The following is a 24,275-nucleotide window of genomic DNA, read 5'->3' as shown; positions in this document are numbered from 1 at the left end:
ATTCTAATCTCTGCATTTTCTAGAGCAGGATTGATGTAATATATGCTTGAGTTCCAGGAGACAAGACGACTCTCTGGCCTTGAGAAGTTCTTCTGAAGCTGGACAGAATGGTGAGCCAGATGACCAACATTGGTCAAACTGACAGCAGGTCAGGTTACACACACATACATATACACAGGCACACATTCACGTTTAACTACAGAGAATACTTTCACCATGTCCTCGTACTGCTCGTGTTTATCATCAAATTGTATTTTCCAGTAGTCAAGTTGTCATTATAGGTGCAAAATACAGAAATTTGCTACCAAAATGGCTTTCAGCATTACAACGGACAGTCAGAATCTCTGCATATATGGACAGCATAAGCTGTTGGTTAGTGTACACATACTGTGTAGTACTGGTTAAATGTACATGGCTTGAATGAATTGCGTAGCCAAAAAGGGACCCTTCCATTTAAGAAGGGGCCCAAATAAAGTTACAGCATTAAGTTCGGAATAACATATACCTAAACCCACTTCACATTCCCTGCATTTACAAATTATTACCCAAATTACTGCCCAGACACAGTATCTTTTTTTGTGTATTCCTACAAGTGTTCACTACATGTAGTATTTCAGATTTTAAAGCACATTAACATAAATCTGCTCAGCTAGATAAGGAGAAATGTGATTTATTAACAGATGCTTTTCTTAGAAAGACCACCATGTGTAGACAATTTACATGATGGAGCAAACTGTTCAACAAAGTTATACAATGTGGCCAATTGAGAATTGCCAAATGTATTTTCTCTTATTTTATACAACATTTGGGGAGGTATTCTACCTTTCCCTCATTTCACTTTTTACCAAATATTACACCAATTTCTTGGCGTCTTATAAATATAAAAAATAGGGGCTTAACAATTTCCTTTTAAGAAGTTATTCAGTATATATATATATATATATATATATATATATATATATATATACACATACACACACACATTCTATATATTCCGCAGCACTGTACAGAGAACACATTCACATCAGTCTCTGCCCCATTGGAGCTTACAGTCAACATTGCCACACACACACACACACACACACACTACGGTCAATTTATTAGCAGCCAATTAACCTATCAGTATGTTTTTGGAGTGCCGGAGGAAACCGGAGCACCCGGAGGAAACCCACGCAAACACGGGGAGAACATACAAACTCCTCACAGATAAGGCCATGGTCGGGAATTTAATTCATGACCCTAGTGGTGCGAGGCAAAAGTGCTAACCACTGAGCCACCGTGATGAAGTTATTAGTTGGCTGTAGACAATATTTTTTGTAAAAAGAATCACGGGATCATGAAGGCCTTAAGGAACATAAGGATGGTTTCTGTGCCTTAAAACACTGCTCTAAATCACATATCTCTGTTCTGAATTCTCTGCTGTGACTTGTTTTAATCTGTGTGTCTTTCTATGGTAAAGTTATGCGTTTTGTTAAGCTTGGCTTTCAGTACAGCACATGTCTATGTTTAAATTTACAATCAAACTAAAAGTTAAATGCAAAAGGCAACTAGCACAAAGAACTGTGTTCTTTATTGGTATTACATTGCAAATGCCCATATGCTATTACTGTACAGCCAGATATCCTGTAATAATACAGTTGTGATTTATCATACAGAAAAAACTCACAAAACAAGACCTAAAACACAAATAAACACAAACTCTGGGAACCGCACATTTCCTGTGGAAACAATATGATTTCTCTGTCATGTTGCCAGACAGCAAGATAGGACTTCTGGGCCTTCTAAAGAAAATATGATGATTTGGAATAAGGAGTGGGATAAGACCAATATCCAGCAACAATGAATATTTAGAAAGATTCCACTAATACATCTAATAAATGATATATGTGACCACAGAAACAATACTGTTCTTGCTCTGTATATTAGACGGGCGTGTGGTCAATGCTTCACTAACAAAATATCACAGCTTGAAGTGTGGCCACTACATCTAATTCATGTAACATATCCCTTGTCACCAGTGACAGAACAGCAGCATTCAGCTTAGAACAACAAGTAACGACCTTGTCATTTTATAAAGGGTAACATGCCTGACCTTTTGTGAACATTGCATCTAGCAGCTGGGAGTCTTGTATTCAGTAAACAAGCTATTTTCTAAAGTAATGGTGTTACTAGGAGAGTGGTTTAACCAGTTAGATTAAGGCTTGATATTTTATAACCCTCTTTTCATGATATGAGTTTGGAGAAAACAGGTCTACAAAACATTTCTAATTTACACATTTTCTTGTTGTGACGAGTAGATTTAATAAACATCTTTAGTAAGTTCACAGTTATACAGCATGTAGGATAGGAACTGCTAGCAGGGCAGACAAGAAGATCTTCAGGCCCCAGTACAGCAACTTCCGTGGGCCGCTTCCACAGCCACCGAAAGGGGTGTAGCAACACCAGGTCAGTGGCTCCTCTACACACCCAGGCAAGCCAGGGTCCCCAGACACTTTGTACCTGCTCTCCCTCCAACCCTCAGCACTCCTGACTTCTACTGAAAACTGCATCCACCAACAAAACTAAAGTGCAGTCCAAAATCATGTACATGACCTCTAGCTTATCAATCTGGATCCAAAAATGTGAAAATGTATGCCACAATGTATGCCACAATCTGTTCACACCTCTACCATTCATCTTCTTTAAAGGTGACAAGCCAACCTAGTGTGTCCAAACAGGAATCCTTTTCATAGTCCTGCTGAACCTCTCCTTCCTTTGGCAGGTTCAGGTAAGCCCTGGGCTTTGTTACAGACTCCCCCAACAAAACATCCAGTTTCAATGCTCGAAAGTTCATACCATCTACTGTACCTCTCCCTGATAATTACAGAGATCTTCTGATTTCACAACATGCATCCTTATATTGTCTCTAATTGATGGGTACAGTTTGATACTAGGTTTTTTGTTGTTTTTTTTAGCTCTTTTTGTATGAAAAATTTACTTATGTGCTTTTTGCCAGCCCCAAGCTAATGGGCAAACAAACTGTTAATACGATTCTAGAACACTTTCTCTGGACTTTCTTCTGTACAGTAAGGGGGAGATCCAATTAGGCCGCTGGATTTTTAAAGAGACTCTCCACTGAATTTCCCATGCGCACCATAAAGGTGCGAGGAAAAAATCAGTGGAGTATTTACCGTAGTAACGGTAAAAATGCACAACCATGATGATCTCAGGAACACCGTGGCTAATTGAGTCTCCCCCTAAGAGACAACTGGGCACCTTTGCTTCCCTAGGTGGAGTTTGCACATATCAGACCTGAGTCATTAAGAAGAGCACAGCATAAAAAAGAAGCAACTTTGCTCCTTGGCAAAACCATGTTACATTGGATGGGAAGGTCAATTTCAAATGTGGGGACCGAGTTATAGTTGAGGTAGGGCATGTCCTAGATCAACTTTAAATTTCAGTGTAAAAAAAAAAATAGCTTAACAGAAGTACAAAATTAATAAACTAATTTGCATCCCCCTGCATTGTAACATGATTTGTCCTGGTGAACATTTACTCTTTTTTTTGCCTTCCTTTCCTTAATGACTCAGGCCCATCATCTTCCCAAATACACTTAAACCATTCTATTCTCTCACCTCCTGTTTTCATGTCTTCAGGAGTTTCTGCTATCTGATTTCTAAGATTGAAACCTACTCACAATGTAGCTTCACGTTTCACTGGGCCCTACAAGATTTTAGAACAACTTACTTTTACGTCTTTTTTGGCTTAAGCTATCTTCTAGCATACTAACACCAAAAACTTTTCAGGTTTATCTTCTTGGAAGTTAGAGATTATTTCCTGGAGGAAAATGGATTAATCTCCTAAAATATTTCTAAAAGACTTCCCAACAGGAATTTTGGGGTTAAACAAATTCTAGATTCTAAGAGGTCCTGTGGGAAATTATTTTACTTGGTTGACTGGAAAGGCTATGGTGTAAATTCTCCCCTTCTTATTAAAGTTCCAGCTGACAATTTGATAGGTTTGAAAGTGCACCCGTCGAGTGTGCTGTGAACCAGTTTTGTGACTTGCAGCAATTCCCAAATTGCAGCACAGGGAACCTAGTTCCAATTCTGAAAAGATGGGATCACTCACACCAACTTATTTCTAGTTTATATATGCACTAAATTATAACAGTATGCAATCAACGCACTGTAAAACAAGTCCCACTATCAATATAATAATTCACTTCACGTGATCTTCGATCCAGTTTCTTAGGCCCTTTTATCTTTCTTTGTAATACAAGTAGATACAGTTCTCTATGTCCTCCCTTTCACAGGGTGGGGTACGGTAAAACGGCCATGTAAAAGCCAACCATGTTTCAAAGGACAGGAGAATAACGATGTGTCTAAGGCCGACAGTAATAAAATCACTACTTACCATACGTGAGGCATTAAGTGTGACCGAAGCTTTAAATCACCGTCCACTGTCAGATTCGAATGCCTTAAGCAGCTACAGTAACAGATGACGTCATTTACTAAGGACACACTGAAAATGCCGCTTTTAAAGCGGCAATACCCGGACCCCACGCCATGTATAATGGAAGACAGGCGTGGGGTCCTAGTGGACGGTGATTTAAAGCTTCGGTCAAACTTCATGCCTCACATATGGCAAGTAGTGATTTTATTACTGTAGGGCTTATACCCATCGTTATTCTGCTATCGTAATGACCACCACCGCTTTCACATTACCCATCTCAATGGGAACCAAACAAATCTAAAAATGCTTAAGACAAGGTGGCGCTTCCATGGTGTACAATCACTGACTCATTATTAGAAGTCATCCAATTAAATGAGTTGGCGGCGTAGCTTGGAGCGAGGGGCTGAAAATACCTATTGTATGCTGCGCCTAAACCTTTCGGGTCTGTAAGGCGAAAAGGATAACCTGATTGTACAGACCTAGGGCTGAGATATGTCTACATACTTTTTATTTCTGGTACATGCTCGTTTTTTATTGTGTCTATTGAAGAGTCATAGTGATTATACACCATTGAAGTGTCAACCTGAGCTGATCGATAGAATCATAACTAAATTGCTATCAGAGCTCAGGTACAGACAATGCTCACAAGTGTGTCTCAGATATTTAACAAGGAAATAACTTTTGACATTATATTTCCATTCCTCTCCAATAAAACAGATGAAGGATTTGGACATCTGTTTTTTTAAGCCACTAGAATACTTTCTCAATCTGTCTCTTGCCATCTGCATAAAATATATATGACCACAGGTTAGGATGCCCGATTCCCCTCTTTACTCCCTTCTTCCCAGACGGCTCCCTGACGTCACCCGACCCACACAAAAACTCATTGGACATATGCTGAATGCAGCTAAATGTTTGATTGCAGCTCACTGGGAAAATACTGCCCCTCCCTCGCTCTCAACTACCATTAGCAAAATGTGGTCAATTTACAGAATGGAAAGCATTACAGCTGTTCTTAAAGATAAACCAGAAAATTTCCAAAATACATGGTCTCCATGGACGAACCATTTCAATGCTGAACCCCCATTAACAACCATCTGACGCTCACCCGCTCCCATAAACTATGATTATTGGAGACTTGGAGCGTCTTACACTTTTAAATGGTAACAGTTTGATTATACCTCCTTATTGCCAAGTATGTCACTATTTTTCCTCTTCGTCATCTGATACAGGGAATAATGGGTGATAAACTCTTCTCCCCCCCCCCCTCTTTTTCTTCCCCAAATCCCCCTTCCCCCATTGTTTGTCTTCCCCCTTCCCCCCAAAACAACAAAACTAAGAAAAACAACATTTTCGTTTCTTTACAGTAACATGCTAATTTACTATGTACTGTTGTGAGTTTTCTTTAATATGCATTTCTGTTACTTAAAGTGAAATGTTTCACATATATGTTATATGATGTCTCACTTTCACACTTATGTTGTTTTGAAAAACTTTAATAAACATTTACCTTTCAAAAAAAAAAAAAATATAGATATATGACAGCTAAAAAGATAAAAAACTAAAAAAGTATTTCTGGAATAAAACAATGCTTTGAGAATGCTCTTTTGTGCGACTGTACTAATAGTTGTGTATTTATGGTGACTGGCACATTGTAAAGATTCCAGATTAGCAATTCACAGGTCAGTAGACTATCCACAGGTGTCCAACCTCCCCGATGTTTACATACATCTGTCATTGCCATAACAGCACTATAGTTATCGCTTTTGAAAAACAGCAGGCATGAATTGCACTTTAAACTGAATGTTGACAGAGTGGAATCTGTCATCTGTCAGTGACGGCAAGGTGAGAAGAAAATAGGCATCTTTAAACAACATCCATGCCAAACTGTGCAAGAAACAGAGCTCTAAATAAAACAAAGTACTATCTATATGTATATTTGCTATACACACACACACACACACACACTAAAAAGAACACCATTGTAAAGCACTGTACAGAACTAGAGAGACGTACAGCAGAGTTAAAGTTTAAACAAGAAGAAAACGAATGGCCTGTAGTCACAATGCAGTGTTAATCTGACCAGGAATTATTTTTCCCAGCAGCAAATATGTCTGCACAATAACTTAAGTATGAAAAGATTATCAATTCTAAGTTACAAACATTTGGTAACAAATCTAATGACAAACATTCAAGCTACTACTATCCTGCTGCAGCAGAGGTAAAAGGCTAATGAGGCCGCAGGCATACATGGACGATACCCACTCTTCATCCCTAATATCACTGTGGAAATTATACAAAACGTACACTTTAATTAACAGAAGTAACTACTAGCCAATTTCCTGGAACACTGCCTACATGGATGAACATACAGAAAGTGACGAACAGCGTGTGTCACCTTGCATTTCTGTGGTGCTTATGGCTGATATAATTTATTTCCTTGCGCCCGGGGCAATCTGTAACGGGCTTCACCTTTCATGCCTGATGTAAGAAGCAGCTGCAGTGCCTAATGTTCTTCTCGGGGACACAATGCTTTTGCTGGGAAAATACTCATCTGCTTCTGAAATATTTCGCTTTTCTCTAAATGAAATGATGGAACTTCATCTGCTGGGTGGATAATGAACCCAAATGAGTGTTCTAACCTTCTATGCTTCTATTTACAAACAATATTATTCAATCTCTGTGCTGCAAAGATGTCTGTGCTTATGCACTTTATACAAACAAACGTTTTCCGCCTGTGCAACATAATATACAAGTAGGTAATAACTTGTAATCAATCTTGATGCGTAGGAAAACAAACTGCATCGGTGGTTTGTGGCTGAAAGAAATAATTGGAAGCTCTTTCAGTTGAAGAGAAAATAAAATAAACCACTTTTAATTTGAAAACATCAGATACTTTGCTGTTCTGCTCTTACTAAAATAGACAGGAGTAAACTCACACAAGAAAGGTGGTGTTCAATTTATTTTGTAATGCCAAACCTGATTTGTGCCATGATAGTTTGCCCTACTCTATATTCAAACCATGCAGAATAATTTGTTTTATCTCAGCTGATACAGAACTCCAGTAAGAAGGTTTTTGTACTGGTGCTAAATCCACTTCTCCGATGTCATCTGGGGGACACGGCTTCATCATGGGGTATAGGTAGTTGAGGAGCTGGGCACTTAAGGGTTCAAAACTAAACAAAGGACTCCTCCCCTCTATGTATTTATAACTAAGAATGCCCAGAAAAGGCACAACGTATAATACCAATAACAAAAAAACAACAGAACTAAGGGAGTGTCCCCCAGATGACGACATCAGTGAAATGGATTAAACGCGTGTACAGAAATTCTGTTTTCTCATCTGGAGGGACCCTGCCTTACCAAGGGGACAGTCCAGAGCTGCTCTTATGGGCGGGTACGCTAAGACACCAATGAGCGCAAAACTTTTCTACCAAAACTAGCATCATTGGATGTCAAAATGTTGTAAGGAGGGAGGCAAGAAAGCTCAAGAAAAGAAAAAAACTCAACCACAGCCTAACGGGGTAAGTGCCACACTCCAGAGACTTGAGAATTGTTAGTAGGTGAGAAGGATATATGGATGGAAGGAAACCTTTGGATACTTTTAACTCCCAAGTGCCCAGCTCCACAACTACCTATAATCTATGTTGAAGCAGGGCTCCCCATATGAGGTATAAGAGAAAAGGGTCTTTACACACAGGGGACCTGGTTGTTTGTCACAATAACATTAAAATTTGACCACTCAAGTAGGTGGTCAAACTGGATGAGATTTGGCATTTTGGCCCATCGAATAAAGTAGTGTCAAAGTCAGATAACTGGATATGGTAATTTTAAATTAATATCTAACATTTACGATTGTCTGTGTCTGAATTTATGCGAATAGCACGCTACGGCGTGGAGGAGCGTAATTAACCGCAACATGTGCAAACATTTATACACGCATTTACACAAGCACATACACTTGTAATTAGCTCACATTAAAAATAATTGCAGCACAGTTGTTTGCACTGAAATATAGGAGAGTTTATGGTGAAATATTATAATGTTATATACACGTTAGTGAGATCTAAGGTTCAGGTCACAGGAAGCATGTCATGTCTGGTATCATTCTAATCCCCTATTTATCCACATACGTCCAGTTCAATCTCCGAAAGGATCGCACCGTGCGTATGCTAATTATGGACGATAGGGAATAAATGATTAGAATGGTATTGTCTGTGTAAAGCTAATAGACTTATTTGAACTAGTTCTTGGCTGGAAGATTAGTATGCATCTTCTGGAGAGCTGACCCCCACCCTTGGATGGCATCATTTGAACTGGCCAATGACCTGCATTACACTGGACTTTCCTGAAGCCTGAACCTATGGAAACATGCCAAATCATCTGTATTGTTTTCACTGTATCACTGACTGTATATAAGCAGGAGCTTTGGGACCAGTATTCAGTCACATTGACCACAGACTTCAGGACTGAATGCTGGATCCAGGGCGCCTGCTAAGTAACGGCTGTACTTATTTTATTCTGACTTGTTATTCTGCTACTTTTGACTATTAAATCACATTGTGCTTTGGAACCACATCACTGGAAGTGGACAATTGTTATTGGATAGCGACTAGACGTACTTAACAGCAGTCAGATGACTTCAGGTCTGGTAGTTTGGTCAGAAGATAAAGGCATGTACAAGTCAACAACAGTCAACGTTTAACCATATTTAGGTATGTGAACGGCAATGAATCTATCAATGGCGATCGTAATATTGATGATAACTAATGGATGATCACCAAGAAAACAATTAAAAAGAACAGTAATTGTAAAATACATTTGACTTATATAATAATTAAAATAGTAACAATAATTATGGGGAAAGATGCTCTTAAAAAAAAAATACCTGTTAAAGTACACTGCAGGCAATGTCTCTGTGTCTGCAGTCACTTAACTATGACATTTTATGTACACTTGTTTGCAGCTAACTAACGTTTAAACATCACACATTTTGTTAAGGTATGGGAACTTTACAGATCTATATTAGCGTTTTTAATGAGCAGCTCTTTGTGGTTTCTCACAAGAATTTAGACATTTCTAGCAACATACCTGCCTATAATTATCCTACTCTATTTATTTTAGCGCTTACATATAGCTGGGATTTCTGCTGCCCAGCTACCTCCACAGTATGGGAGATCAGACAACAGCTCTTAGAGATCCTACTTTGGAATTCTCCTACAGAGAGAGCAGAGTGTTATTGACAAAGGTCACACCTACATGCAAGTGCCAGGACCCTACATAGAGCCAATGTGGGGGACCTCCACCATAGTTATTGGTAAGGGAGGTTTATTTAGTAAAACTTATTAAAAGGTGGAAAACCTCTTTAAAGCTGCAATACTAATGCGCTTCGACTCCAAAGCCGTAGCCCAATGGCCCTATTGGATGTCATAACAATTGAAAGTTGATCAGGCCATTCATTGGCCCTCTAAACGTTGTCCAATCCATGCTACCTGCAAGATGCATTTAATTTATGTGGATATGTGGAGATGTCCCAGATTAAAATCTGCAAACTGCATCAATTTACTGTACGCTAAAGAAAGAAAAAAAAAAAAAAAGTTATGCCTAAGTACTTACTCTCTGGCTGCTTCTCATTGGGCGTTATGGATCGCACAAAATCTTGAGGTGTCATAAAGACTTCAGCTTCCCCGGACTCGTGTATCACTTTCAGGGTAGCAAAGTACCGAAAGATTTTGTCTGGAGTTGAATAGGCACGAATTCGGTTTTCATATTCCATGACCTACAAGAAAAACTAAAAATTATCAAATCATACCTGACACTGCTTCATAATTCCTGAAAATACCCCAGTACCAAAAACACACAATCGTTTCTATATTTTATTGAGGACACAACTCCATGTTCAGCTACGAAGAGAGATTTTACATTTGTTAGGAAAAATCATTTTAGAAATCATTTATACCTATGTCTGAAAACATCTAAATGGCAAAACTTATTCCTAAAAAATTGTCAAGCATCTTAATTTTATTGCATCTATGTTGTACTAGATAGAAGAAAGAGGCTATTACATAGCAAGGGACTGTAGGTTATACCAGTGCTACTGCATTGCAGATAACATTAAATTCACAGTAAGTTGTCTATTGGAAGCTGTTGTAAATGTCCCTTGCTCTACTCCAGCCAATGCAGTAAGAACAGGAATCTATCATAAGTGCTCACAACAGTGGTATCTGAAAAAAGAGCACCAGGAGCAGATGTCTCCATTTGAAAGGGAAGTAATACATCTGAACACAACACAGCGGACAGCTCACGTTTCCCACAACGTTCACCCACATCCATTCAACAAAACATGAGTGAAATCAGACTTTCCATCAAACAAGGGCAAAATAGTTAGAGACTCGTATTCTCCTTGCATTCTCAGAAGACACAAACACAAAGCGCTGGTTTGCAAAACCATGAACCACTGCAATGCGCTGGATGGAAAATACGTAATTAAATTATCAATTCATAAAGATGAATTATCAGTTCTACAATTTAGGCAAGAAAACTTTTACTGTCTCTAGGATATATATAAAACATGAAAGAAAGAGGGGGAAAAAAAAAACAAAAAAAACACTTTTCAACTCAAGTCGGATGACTGTTGGACTTCCAAAGGACAGTAAGGGGTAAATGACAACGACCAATTAGTGTGAAATAATATTATGTATATTATAAATGTAATAAATGCATACTCTAAATACACATACTGTAATTTAGCATTAAAATTATATTCGAAAAATCTGCATAGAGCAAATAGCAATAAAAACAATTAAACATACTAATGTATCCTAACCTTAGCACTCTCATCCACTGTGAAGGACAGTAGATCAGAGATCAGCTACCGGACCCCTATGTGTGTTTGTCAACGAAATGAGTAACTGAAAGCAGGGTTTCATCTGCGCTTCTGCATGTTTGTGTATGTATCTGTGCGTGCATATGAGAGAGAGAGAGAGAGAGAGAGAGAGGAGGAAGCGAGGCGCAGAGAGAGAGAGAGAGAGAGAGAGAGGAGGAAGCGAGGCGCAGAGAGAGAGAGAGAGAGAGAGAGAGAGAGAGAGAGAGAGAGAGAGAGAGAGGAAGCGAGGCACAGAGAGAGAGAGAGAGAGAGAGAGAGAGAGGAAGCGAGAGAGAGAGAGAGAGAGAGGAAGCGAGAGAGAGAGAGAGAGAGAGAGAGAGAGAGAGAGTGAGAGAGGAGGAGAGAGAGAGAGGAAGCGAGGCGCAGAGAGAGAGAGAGAGAGAGAGAGAGAGAGAGAGAGAGAGAGAGAGAGAGAGAGGGAAGCGAGGCGCAGAGAGAGAGAGAAGGAGAGAGAGAGAGAAAGAGCGAGGCGCAGAGAGAGAGAGAGAGAAAGCGAGGCGCAGAGAGAGAGAGATAGAGAGAGAGAGAGAGAGAGCGAGGCGCAGAGAGAGAGATAGAGAGAGAGAGAGATGAGAGAGAGCGAGGCGCAGAGAGAGAGAGAGAGAGAGAGAGAGGAGCGAGGCGCAGAGAGATAGAGAGAGAGAGAGCGAGGCGCAGAGGAGAGAGAGAGAGAGAGGAGGAGAGAGAGAGAGGAGAGAGAGGAGAGAAAGCGAGGCGCAGAGAGAGAGAGAGAGAGAGAGGAGAGAGAGAGAGAAAGCGAGGCGCAGAGAGAGAGAGAGAGAGAGAGAGAAGAGAGAGAGAGAAAGCGAGGCGCAGAGAAGAGGAGAGAGAGAGACGAGAGAGAGAGAAAGGGGGCAGAGAGAGAGAGAGAGAGAGAGAGAGAAGAGGAGAAAGCGAGGCGCAGAGAGAGAGAGAGGAGAGAGAGAGGAGAGGGAGAGAGACGAGAGAGAGAGAAGAAGAGAGAAAGAGCGAGAAGAGATGAGAGAGAGAGGAGGAGAGAGAGAGAGAGCGAGAGAGAGGAAAGCGAGGCGCAGAGAGAGAGAGGAGAGAAGAGAGCGGAAGAGACGAGAAAGCGAGCGCAGAGCGAGAGAGAAGCGAGCGCAGAGAGAGAGAGAGAGGGAGAGAGAGGGAAGAGGCGAGAGAAGCTGCGAGCCCAGAAACAGACGCAAGAGATTTGGAGAGAGCGAGAGAAGAGAGAAAGAGGAGGCGAGGCGCAGCGACGAGAGAGAGAGAGAGAGAGAGAGAGAGGAGAGAGAGAGAGAGAGGTGCCGCCGACGAGAGAGAGAGAGAGAATGGACGAGAGAGAGAGAGAGCGAGAAAGAGAAAGCGAGGTGCAGAGGGAGAAGAAAGAAAAAAGAGAAGCAGAGAGACTCCTACACCACTAAATAAGCTTAACAATGCAAATGTAGGATTTCTTTTGCAACCATTCTTTGTTCTTTTACCAATCTCTCTTCTGCTCTCTTCTAGTCTCATGTTCAACTCTAAATCAGATGTGGTACATTAGCACCACAGGAAACCCACCAACGTTTTTATTATGTTAAGCATATTACATTCCCACATTTGAAATCAATACACCAAAACATGCACACGATGTAGCAAATACAATGCATAAAATATGGTAAAAATAAACTTCGAACAACTGAATTTGCTTTAAAACAAATGAATATAAAAATTTCAACAGCAGGTATTTCAATGAAAATGTCATTCCCACCTGAAATTTACGTAATACAGAGTTTTCATTACCTGTCTTACAATTTAAAAAAAGATGTTCCACAGACAAGAAAAAAAAAAAAGCATTTTAAATCTCTATTTTTAAGATGCCATTCTTTACTGCGAGCCAGGGAATAGGACCATTTATAGTGAAGCAATCTGAATTGGGCCATGTATTTTCGTTATAAATAGGTACTGAAGCAGTCATGCATGTGAAAACACACATTATACCTTTTTAGGTCTTTGCGAGAACATCATTGACCCTAATACATTTAGTAGCATTTCATGAGTATTATAATGTGAAACAAATAAGTGAAATGTAGATATTGGATCAAAAGCATATAATGCCCAAAAGATTGCATTGCAATGTGTTTCTGATTAGCCATTAGATATTTTGAAGGTGATGTATGTAGCATAACATTCTTTTTTTCTATATAAATCGCCAGAAAAAAAACTTTTTATCTTCATCTAAGCTGCAAGTATATAAAACACAGAAGTGTACCACTAATGGGGAACACACAAAATATAATTATTTAAAAACTGAAGTACCCTAAATAAGTTACATCTATAAATGTAATGTATATGGTAAATATAATAAGGATTAAGGTGACAAGGTTTGTCTTTCAGCATGTACACTGCTCACATACAGTAGTTGCTGTAAAAGAATTATGAAAGCATAAAGTCACATCCCTGTATATGCAGTGTGCCCACAGGAGCTTGAGATATTTGTCTATATGCTGAAAAACTTGACACCAACAGAATGTAACTATGAACGAGGGCTGCAGACCTGGAGGCCAACAGGCATTCGGCAATATGCCAGTCGGAAATCTTAAGAAGATGTAGCTACTGACATCAAATTGTATGAATCAATCATGGTTACATTTTACTTAGAAACTGTTGCACACACAATGGACACTCTGGACAACTATCTGTGCAAACATTAGTTATAATAATCAAATATTTTCAGCAGTTATCCAGAATTGTGCGATAAATCCCCCATAACAATACCTTCCGATCCCTAAATCCTGTGCGTTGCTTCTTCTTTCCTTCTGGTTGTTGTTCTTCATCACTCGACTCCACAGCCTTAAAATCAACATTCTCTTGGTCCTCTGCTTCTTTCACCTTGACGTTGTCCTCATCTCTTAAGTTGTGTTTCACTGTAGACGGCGCTTCTGCTGTAGCTCTACAATAAGGTCAATCAAGAATGTCAGCGCAAGCACCGCTAAGCAGAACGACTCTACATATCTATTCTCCTTACACTGGCCAGCAATATATTATGTCAATAAACACCAAGACACTAGCTCAAATACAAAAATACAAAGTGAAATAAGTGCAACATACAGAAAGAAAACAAGAAGAAATCGGCATTAACAATATCATTGAATAAAAGGATACCATTGATATTTAAAGATCAATGATTAATACAGCAGTATATTAGTAACAGATATCCAATTTAGATATCAAATGTATTGTGTGTATAAATTCTAACACATGGTTTTTCAGTGAGGTAAACTGGGTGTAGCTACTTTTAGCAGAGCAAGTGACCAAGCTGAACAGACACAAATTCTAATGACTAGCTAACCACGTGTGTAAGGAGACAGATGGTTCATGCTGATGTTCAGCTATCAGATTCAGACACACACTCTAATATCTATTGAGAACATGTGCAGAGAATAGAAGTATTTGAAATTATTTTAAGAGTTATGGCAATTCTATGTGTATACTGAATTTGTTTTTATCGAGAAGTAATGTGTCCTGTATATTACATGTTCCATCCTTTAAGGTGACTGATCTGGCAATCTGTAAAAGATTCAATTATACAGAAACTGTAGAAATACAGGATGAGATGCTCGTTTCAGATAAGAAAGAGAGATAGGTAAGTTTAGAAGTTACTATAAACCTGTATTATACTCTCTGTGCCTTACTGTCACTGTCTTAGAAGTAATAAGTCTGCAGAAAGTGATATCTTAGTGTTGTCCAAACACTATTTTGGAGGTGATAAATAAGGCAAGGTTTTCGAACACTCCTGTTTTAAGCAAATCATATGGGATTTTCCCTGATAACAGTTTATAAAATAGGCATCTCATTAACAATAATACAGCAAGAAATTGCCTTTTATATTTAGAGAGTTATACTTATTTTGATCTCCTGATGTTACTTAGAAGAATATCCTTCACTCTAATTTCCTTTTGGAAAACCATTCTCAAAATATCAGTCTGTACAGTAAATAAAGGATCCCACTTTACCACACCCTTTATCCGAAACTGGGATTCCCATACACGTATTGTAAGGGGGGGCAGACTATATTCAAGCAGCAAGTACAGCTAACATTTGACATTAATACTAATAAAAGGTTTTATATAACTCAACTGAATAATATAAGTGAAATGTGCTCTTTCAGCCCTCTGCGGCACATCTTAGGCAGATAGTGACTGACAAACTTTCATGCTTCCTCTACAGAAATGAACAGTGTGCTACTGTGACAACATTGGGCCAAGAGGTACGCAGTCTCTGTTTTTAATTATTATTAGGACATGTCCTTAGGGGGCAGGAGAGGATTGTCAGCTATTGGTAGTTGGACTCTAAAAAAAAAACCAAAAAAAAAACCACATCGCTATAATGGGACAGTCGCGATTTGAGGCTTGTCCTGTGGTGGGCAAGTTGTAAAGTATGTGATCACATCACTTTTTGTGCGCACACATTGTCCCCATTCCCCCAATTTCAAAAATGATGAGGTAGTGTACATGGTCATCAGGACTCAATGGTTTACTTACTACAACATAGAGAGTAAGACATCACTAGTTATGTGCTTGACGCATTATTTGATACCTTAAAAGAGGTTTATTATAGGTTTTCAATGTAAACAATTACCAACATTGGAAACCAAATTATAGACCATAAAACTGCACCAAACAGCCACTTTAATGCTCCCTTTAAATATACACATAAATCTTTAATAAATCTTTATACTATTATTTCCACCATTATACTCTAAACATTGTATATGGGAAGCCTGAGAGTGGCGCTTTCATCCAATAAGTGTACCCTGGAGAATGGAGAAGCGATAACCAAGAAGGGTACGGAGCTCAGAGTAAAAAATACACTATACCTTTTGAGGTCTTTGTGACACCATCATTGACCCAAATAATTTAGCAATATATTGGAACACCTATTGTTCACTTTATTAGGATTATATATGAGACAAAGAGAAACTGAAATGGGATACACTAGACATATACAGAAATTGAACCAAGAGCCAACATTGAATCCACCATTACACTTCCTTCTAATGGACTCTAGATTAGAAAGCGTTTATCTCTGACACCTGGTGACTTAAGAGAAAACAAATATACCCAATATATCCCTGCAATTAAAGGAAACAAAATCAGAACGTTTAACCATAACCAAATATAACCATTAACCTAACTGAGGCTCTAAAACGATCCTGAGTCCTAAAAGATACCTGATCTTCCTTAAATACCTTAGATTTAATAACCTCTCACACAGACTAATTTGTACACACATTTTTGTTCTCAGAAAAACTTGATACATTGTAGATTTAGGATAGAGAAGAAAAATTCCACTTATGTTCTGCCAACAGGAAAGTGATCTCCTGTGATCTGTGCCCTGGGTCCACATATGTCTAAGTAGGCCTGCCTGGACCAAAGAAAAGTTATTGGGTAGAAGAACCTGAGCATGTTCAGAATAGAGGAGAGCATACTAACATTGCACTGTCTACATTAAAAGACTAAACATGTGTTCTGTAGGTCTGAATTTACAGAGTTAGAAGAGGGGTGCTGCATTATCGCTTAATATTACCATACTACCAGTCTATTTCATCCTATGTGCAACAGGGTTATTATTATTATTATTCATTTATTTATAAGGCGCCACAAGGTTTCCGCAGCGCCGAACACAGTACAAACAATGGACAGTACAGGGAATAATAGTACAGAACAATAAACGAGTAATACCAGGACTTCAGATGCTCCAGGAAAAGCAAAAATATTGAGGTTGGAGCAGAAGAGAAGGTAGAGAGACAGGAGGGACAAGGGCCCTGCTCCTAAAGGGAAGGTAAACAGACAATCGGCACAAAGGGAGTCAGAGGAGGGGAGCAAGCGCACCCTTTTCAAAGGAGGAGCCAGGAGATGAGAGCGAGCATGGAAAGAGGGTTAAGTGGAGGGCTGGTAAGTGAGTCTTGAATTCTGGAGTCGGATGAGGTTATTAGAGTGGAGGAGAGGCGACGGTCATTGGCTGAGCGCAGGGACCGGGCGGGAGTGTGGATGGAGAGGAGATTGGCGATATAGGGGGCAGTAGAGTGGGAGAGGGCCTTGTAGGTGAGGGTAAGAAGTTTGAAAAGGATTCGATAGGGGAAGGTGAGCCAGTGAAGGGTAAGGCAGAGAGGGGAGGCAGAAGAGGAGCGGCGAGAAAGGAAGACAAGCCTCGCCGCCGCATTGAGTATAGAACGAAGGGGGGCAAGGCGAGAGCGGGGGAGGCCGGTGAGGAGAAGATTACAGGGTTCAGCCACTTCAAGAGCTACAATCTCTGAAATTCACAAGGGAGGGAAGGTTCCCACTTTGTGAGATTGTTCTGTATCTTTCTGAATGTAGACCTGATTATCTTTGCAAACATATTGGCCAATAGGCTAAATATTTAGCTTCTCAAACTTAATAATGCCACATTAGAATCTCCCTATTGCTCAAGATACCAAGCACACCATATTGCTAATTTGTATATAAAATAGGTATTACTTTGGCGTATCAATTTACTAAATGGAAAATAATGTTTTCTGTTATAAACAACTTACCTTCTAATCAACACTAATAACACATAGCTTAACTAAACCATATTTAAAAAACAGAGATAAAACTGAAAAGATTTAAAGGAGGGAAAACTAAATTATTGTCTTGCCTCTCCTTATTTATAGGAACAATTTCAGAAAACAATTCAAAAGTTGACCAGACTCAGCATCCTACTTTAATGGAAAAAAATGCAGGTGGCACAGTGACCCAGCCCCCCAGCCCAGCCTGTCCCTGATAATGCTCCACCACCTCTCCCCTGTTTGTAGAGAGATGGCCATTCCTGTTCCCTGAATTCTTCGGTCCACCAGCTTTCAGACACTATAGGGAGCGCATAACGCTACTAAAATCTGATCAGATTCCATTCAGATTTAATTATTGACTTGCCAGTATTTGATTAGCACTATGTGCTCCCCTTTATATTTTAAAGGTCAACAGTTAAGGACATGCTGGCTCCCCTTCTCCAGACAATGAACTTGATGCAGGGTTGAACTGACCAGTGGGGTAGTGTCATAATTCATATTTTTAGATACATTTGTTTTAAAAGAAAAGGCCTATGCCTACAATATACATAAAGAATTTGAAGGTAAATATATGTCATAAGACGTGGGGTTCAGATAGATCTTGTTGCCCCCTAGATGTCAGCCAGAAAAGAAAAAACATATTGAAGACACAGACAGCCACGCTTGTTTTCATACATTTATAAAAGATTCAGCAATCATGCTCCTTATTTCTTCTAAGATACAACAATAGGCCGGAGAAGTGGGCGACAGAATGATTAACCAGGTAACAGCAAATAATATTTAAACCATTAATTCCACGTTAGTAAAAGACTGTCCAAATGAGCAGCAGAGTTGCTTCCAACCTTCAACAGCCTAGTCCTGAATTACAACAATAATTGTATTTACTGTGTTTTGTATGAGAGCTGTACATTGAAATATGTGGTTTCTAAATAATGACTTAATTTCACATTTTGCATTCCTGTTTATGTTTTATACCTAGAGATGGCTTCTTGTCACATTACTCTTAGAAATCAAAGAGTGATTGTACGTGTGAGTTTGCATTTCGCAGACTTACATTTACTGTCTCAAAAACCAGCCACGTAGGTGTGAGCAGCGACTGATTGATAGCCAAGAACTGCAAATCTATTTTCTAACCAAATGTTGTCAGCCTTCAAAGTAGAGGAATATGTACAGGACACTTATCAAAGCATTTGATTTCATGACATATCCCGTTTTCAGCAGTTAAGTTTACTTTTAATCAAAAGAATAGCAGCCTAAAGTTTCATATCACACTTAATATACTGTAAGTGAAGAATGATGGGCTCAGTGACATCCTCATATGAGACAAAGACTGGTAGATCCTTGTGTTACATGAAATATACCATACCAAGCATCCCCTCTGGGTGCAAGATCCCAAACTACTCTACGTGCACCCATTTCTACCTGCATGGAGACAGACAGCCACACACACAAGTTTAGATGCATCTTCTTCAAAGAAAATCATTCTTTTTTTTTTAAATAAAGTCATTATGGTTAGGGTAAGTGTTTAACCCTATTTTTGGAGTTAGGTTAAGTTGCTGAGCACAACAACCAGTTCCCACGTGATGCCAGGTTTAGCTTATGAATTCGTACCACTAATCTAGCCCAGAAAAAGGGTTAAATGTATCAGACCTTCTAAAAAGTAAAAGTGGAGGTGATGCCCATAGTAACCAATCAGATTCTAGCTAGCATTTTCTATATTGTACTAGTAAATGATAGCTAGAATTTGATTGGTTGCTATGGGCAACAGTTTCACTCTTCCGTTTTATTAGCCCATATATGCAGTTGTTTGTGGACAAATAAATCATCCAAATCACTGTGTGCAATCTCAGCATTATAGATAGGACGGTGTATGAAAGTATGGTGATCTCTAGGATATAAACAGATATTTAATGTTGCCAAACACCTGGAACAAAAAATGTGTGACCATTATTAGCGACAATGTGCATATTAACTTTTGTGGTCCTGTATCTTGTCATTACAACTTCCAAACATTACCACCAGCTGGGTTAAAGTTACATTTATTTGAACCTATATCTGTATTGTGTAGTACGTGTGTGTGAAGAGGTCATCTAGAAGAGATTTACTAAAATCTACTGTCTATAATTTATCTAACAATGGTTGTTTTTATTCTTTATTATGAAGTATTTTTTCTAGATAGGCATGGGCTATGTATATATTAGTATTAACTTTTATATTCATCATAACTATTCAAATGCTATATTGTTGACACATTTTATTATTTATTATGTTATTTATTTTTCTTGACTTTGATATAGAAGTCAGAGTATACATCAGCTTTTTTCCATTATTGATGGTCAAGTTTTGAGGTTGACTGCGCACACTCACATTTACCAGACTTATTAGGGGCATATTCAATTGTCGGCGGGTTCCGCAGCGGAAAAACTAATACCGTTAATACGGTAATCTCTCTGCGAGCTGAAATCCAGCGAGTAAATTACCGTAGTACCGTTTTTTCCGCGCACGATTACCGTAATAACGATAATCGTGCACGGAGCGCGGGATTTTCGGCAATCCCGCCGACAATTGAATACGCCCTTTAATTTGATTATAGTGCTTTGGCTCTCTTTTCTATCTATTTTTTTTCTCTCTCTTATTTGTGGAATTTTAGTATTGTACAATCTGAGGATTTAGGGGTTTTGATCACACTTTAAAAGACACACATTTTTCATACAGGTAAAAATATGTGTGGAGTCACCCGGGTTGCCTGTTTTAATCAGACACTAATGTTCATTACAAGTTTTAATGTAAAGCTGGGTCCACATTGATGTAATTATTGTGCAGATCACACGATAAAAAAATATATAAAAAACTTTCAATTGGAGAGAAAATACAAGTTACTAAAGTATAGGTTAAGTATCTCATACAAATAAAATACAGGCTAAAAGGGATGGCTAGATGAGCACAACACTAAAACATATTAAAGCATTACTAAAGTGAACCTGATATTCACTCATACAAATGACACAGTTTGTTTTATGAAAACAAATACAGAATGAACCATTAATATTATATTTTCTACTCTCATACTGAAGCAAGAGGCAGGGACAAAATTATTTTCAAACACTAGAATCCTTTCTTATCAACAGTATACAAAAATAAGGCCACAGCTATATTAAGAAATCATATTCTGGAAATCCTGCCAACCCTACATTCCTGACTCATCAAATATCAGTGTATTTACTAAAAAACTTGATACAATTCATTTAATTATTTTTGAGAAGCAAAGCATTATGACAAGTCACACTTTACTAACCATGCCCCAGTATGTGTCTTGATGAACAAATTACTTTATATACACAAGAGTATCACAATAAACGTGCGGACGTTAGATGCAGACTAATACATGAAGGATATCCACCAATCTGCCAACTGGAGCCTCTGCTTCAAAAAGCGGTACTATAAAAACAGGGATGGAGGAGAGATTACCTTCCTATTAATGGGTCACAGAAAACCCACATCTGCTGCCTGTTATAACGTTACAGATGCATATTAAACACTTACAAAACACTCCCTAAAAGGATTTTTTTTTTTTTTTTACAAGATTAATTGCATTTTACATAAAGCATAGCTAGAGCACCTAGTAAGCAAGCGTGACAATGATTGTGCTTGTAACATTAAGCAAACATCATAATTTTAGAGCAGGACTGGTTTCCTTTGAAGGGCACTTGGGCTTCTACCCAACACTGCAGAGCAATTACACTAAAAATCTGGAGACTTAAATATGCTGGAAACATACACATGAGCACAGAGGCATGAAAAGATAAGTGACTTGGAGGGGAATTGGCAGGAAATACTACAACTGTCAGAAAAGTAGCTTTTTATGTTTGATACATGTTTCTGCGGCATGTTAACGGTTTTCACGCCAGATAACATTTTGACTTCACCATGCAGACCAAGGAGGGACTGTGTAATATATACTGGGGAATTGTGTGATTTGATAAATGGGAAAAGGGGTTCAGTGGAATAATATAACAGATCTTCTCCTACACAGCATAAATTCTATATATCAGGATGGGGCCTGGGTATATATACGTGTGTGTATGTGTGTCCTCAGACAGCCGAAATATAGAAATATATGAAACCTCCCATGTTAATACTTTGATTGATGTCAAACTGAAACTCTCAAGTGGTAACAAACAGCTCCTACACATACCCATATGATTGTCCTGTTGACAGAGCATTAGTAAAGAGGTGTCCCTATGTGTCATGCTCCAGACATGGGTCCTCACGATGCAATGATATATACTGTGTGGGGAGAGTATTTGGAATACAATACATGCTGGGGGGGGGGGGGGGGGAGATTTTCAATACTGTTTCATCTGCACTATTTTGCCTAGGTGTTTCCCCTCCTACCCTAACCACACAGAATAACAAATTCACCATTGTCACCTCAGTTATATCCATAAACTATAAGTACAGCAAATGCAAAAGTACAAATCCAGTGTGGGATTGTGTAACAAAAGCAGAATTCTGTGAATTGCCGAAACTTTGCAGTTTTGTGAAATGTTCCTCAATGAAAAATGTGTGTATTCGTTTGCTGCAATTTCACTCATTCCAATACTGGGGGCAATGCTTTTGACATTTGTACAATGAGAAAATTGGTGGAGAATTATAAGGGACTACAGTGGTGAGAAAAGGGGGTAGCTGTGAAAGGATATATAGTGTAAAAGGGGCAGCTCTGTAGGGAAATATATTGAGGAGAACGAGTAAACTGTGAAAGAACATGGAGTGCTAAGAAAGGAGGGAGGATTGTAGGGATATATAGTGGGCAGACGGGGGATCAGTGTAATGTCTAATCTCTCTCTCACTCGCCACAATGACTTGTAATTATATTCTCATTTCATTCTTGTATAGGCCAAGGCCAACCATATGCCAAGTCCGACACACGTTTCACTTTGTCAATGTAAACTGATAGCTTTTAACATTTTGTTTGGACTCCTGTTCATTTGGCCACCATTAATTTTGACTAAAATTAGTTTGGGTCTCAAACCTAAAACCTTAGCTACAGTCCTTAACTCCAACCTTCATTGCCTATCCTACACCCAAACCTTTAACCCCAGTTCACACACAATTACACAAGTCCCTAAATCAAGTCCCTAAAAAGTAGACCAATAATTTGGTGCTCAAAAGAAAAATGTGATCTTTTGCCCAAACGATAAGCAAGCCAAAATTATATATACCTATTGAAATGTATATTAGACACTTTATGGATTGAAACCCAGGGTTAGAGCATTGGTTTAGGAAATGGGGCTAGACATTAAGGACTGGCATAGGGATTGTGACAAAACGAGTTTGATAACACCTTGACCAGCCTGTCCCACGTTTCTCACAAAATGTGGATAACAGCATGTACTTTTTATAGCCCTTGCTTTTGTTCCCCAGCTCAACAGAGTACAATAGCAGTGTCTAATTACATGAGGATAAGGGGACATTGTAGCCATGCCTAGATAAGAGCCTTCTTTATTTCATGTTACCCATTGTAAAAACGTGTTTGTTGCCAATTCAGTGATGCTGTTATGCATTGTTCTCAAATTAATTGTTCTCAGTGGGTTATGGGTAAGGATCAGTTGGTGTCCAGGATTCAGGTGAGGGGGCTGGAGCTGCATTCATTCTCCCCCCTCCTTCCTCTACAGGAAGCATGGAAGAGCTGAGGACCCTGTGACATCACAAAGTAGTTTAAGTGGTTAAATTATCTGATAATTGGAGGTGGGGGAAGACAAATTAGTACCCAATGTCTGCCACAGGATTGTCTGACACATTCTGGCTGTGAAATTGCAGGGGAGCCACTATGGAATACCAGCCCATCTCCACTCCCCCTCCAACCCCCTATTCCAGCACTCACCAACGTTTCAGAAGGACACCAAGGGGTTTGCCCAGGGAGGGGAAAACAATATAAAAATAAGACCCTAGATATAAGTAGAGACTCCAGGGCGGGGGAGTGATGTTCATTCTGGGAACTGATGGTTGGAAGATGCAGGGTGGCTGGTAGCTCTACCAGTGAAATACATTGGCAGATCCATGGGTCGTGAAGTCAGGACAGCCAGGTGACTAACTTCCTAAGCTAGTGGTGTAAGGGACAGATAATGTTGTGAACCTGCCTGCCATCTTTTTCCTGTATGTATATAATATTCTAGTGATTGTTTTGATTACAATAAATGTATTGTTTTACTTTCAAACTTCATTTGCTTGAGTGACCATATAACCCTTAGAACATAACCTTACTGGGTAGGCTTCCTTGGCACAGTAAGGCACCCCTGAGTAGCCAGAGTGAAGTGGGTAGAATTGGGCCAGAAAACCCAGTATCTTCACAGGGATTGAAGACTGATTACAGAAGAAGGCTTGGAACTAGCGGTTAGGTATTTAGGCTTGGGACTAGGATTA

General features: G+C 39.1%; 1 protein-coding gene across 2 annotated transcripts in view; it reads right to left on the bottom strand.

Annotated features, from left to right (window-relative positions):
- Positions 1–24,275, bottom strand: part of MICU1 (mitochondrial calcium uptake 1) — a 168,009-nt gene that overhangs the window by 117,789 nt on the left and 25,945 nt on the right. For both annotated transcript variants that reach the window (XM_075216581.1, XM_075216582.1), the window contains exons 3-4: positions 14,039–14,213; positions 10,051–10,213 (exon numbers count right to left, since the gene is read on the bottom strand). In XM_075216581.1, coding sequence (XP_075072682.1) covers positions 10,051–10,213; positions 14,039–14,213 — 338 coding nt within the window. The remainder of the gene's footprint in view (positions 1–10,050; positions 10,214–14,038; positions 14,214–24,275) is intronic.

The sequence above is a fragment of the Mixophyes fleayi genome, chromosome 6 (assembly GCF_038048845.1).
Source record: "Mixophyes fleayi isolate aMixFle1 chromosome 6, aMixFle1.hap1, whole genome shotgun sequence".
NCBI classification, from domain to species: domain Eukaryota; kingdom Metazoa; phylum Chordata; class Amphibia; order Anura; family Limnodynastidae; genus Mixophyes; species Mixophyes fleayi.
This window is presented reverse-complemented; position numbering and strand designations above follow the sequence as displayed.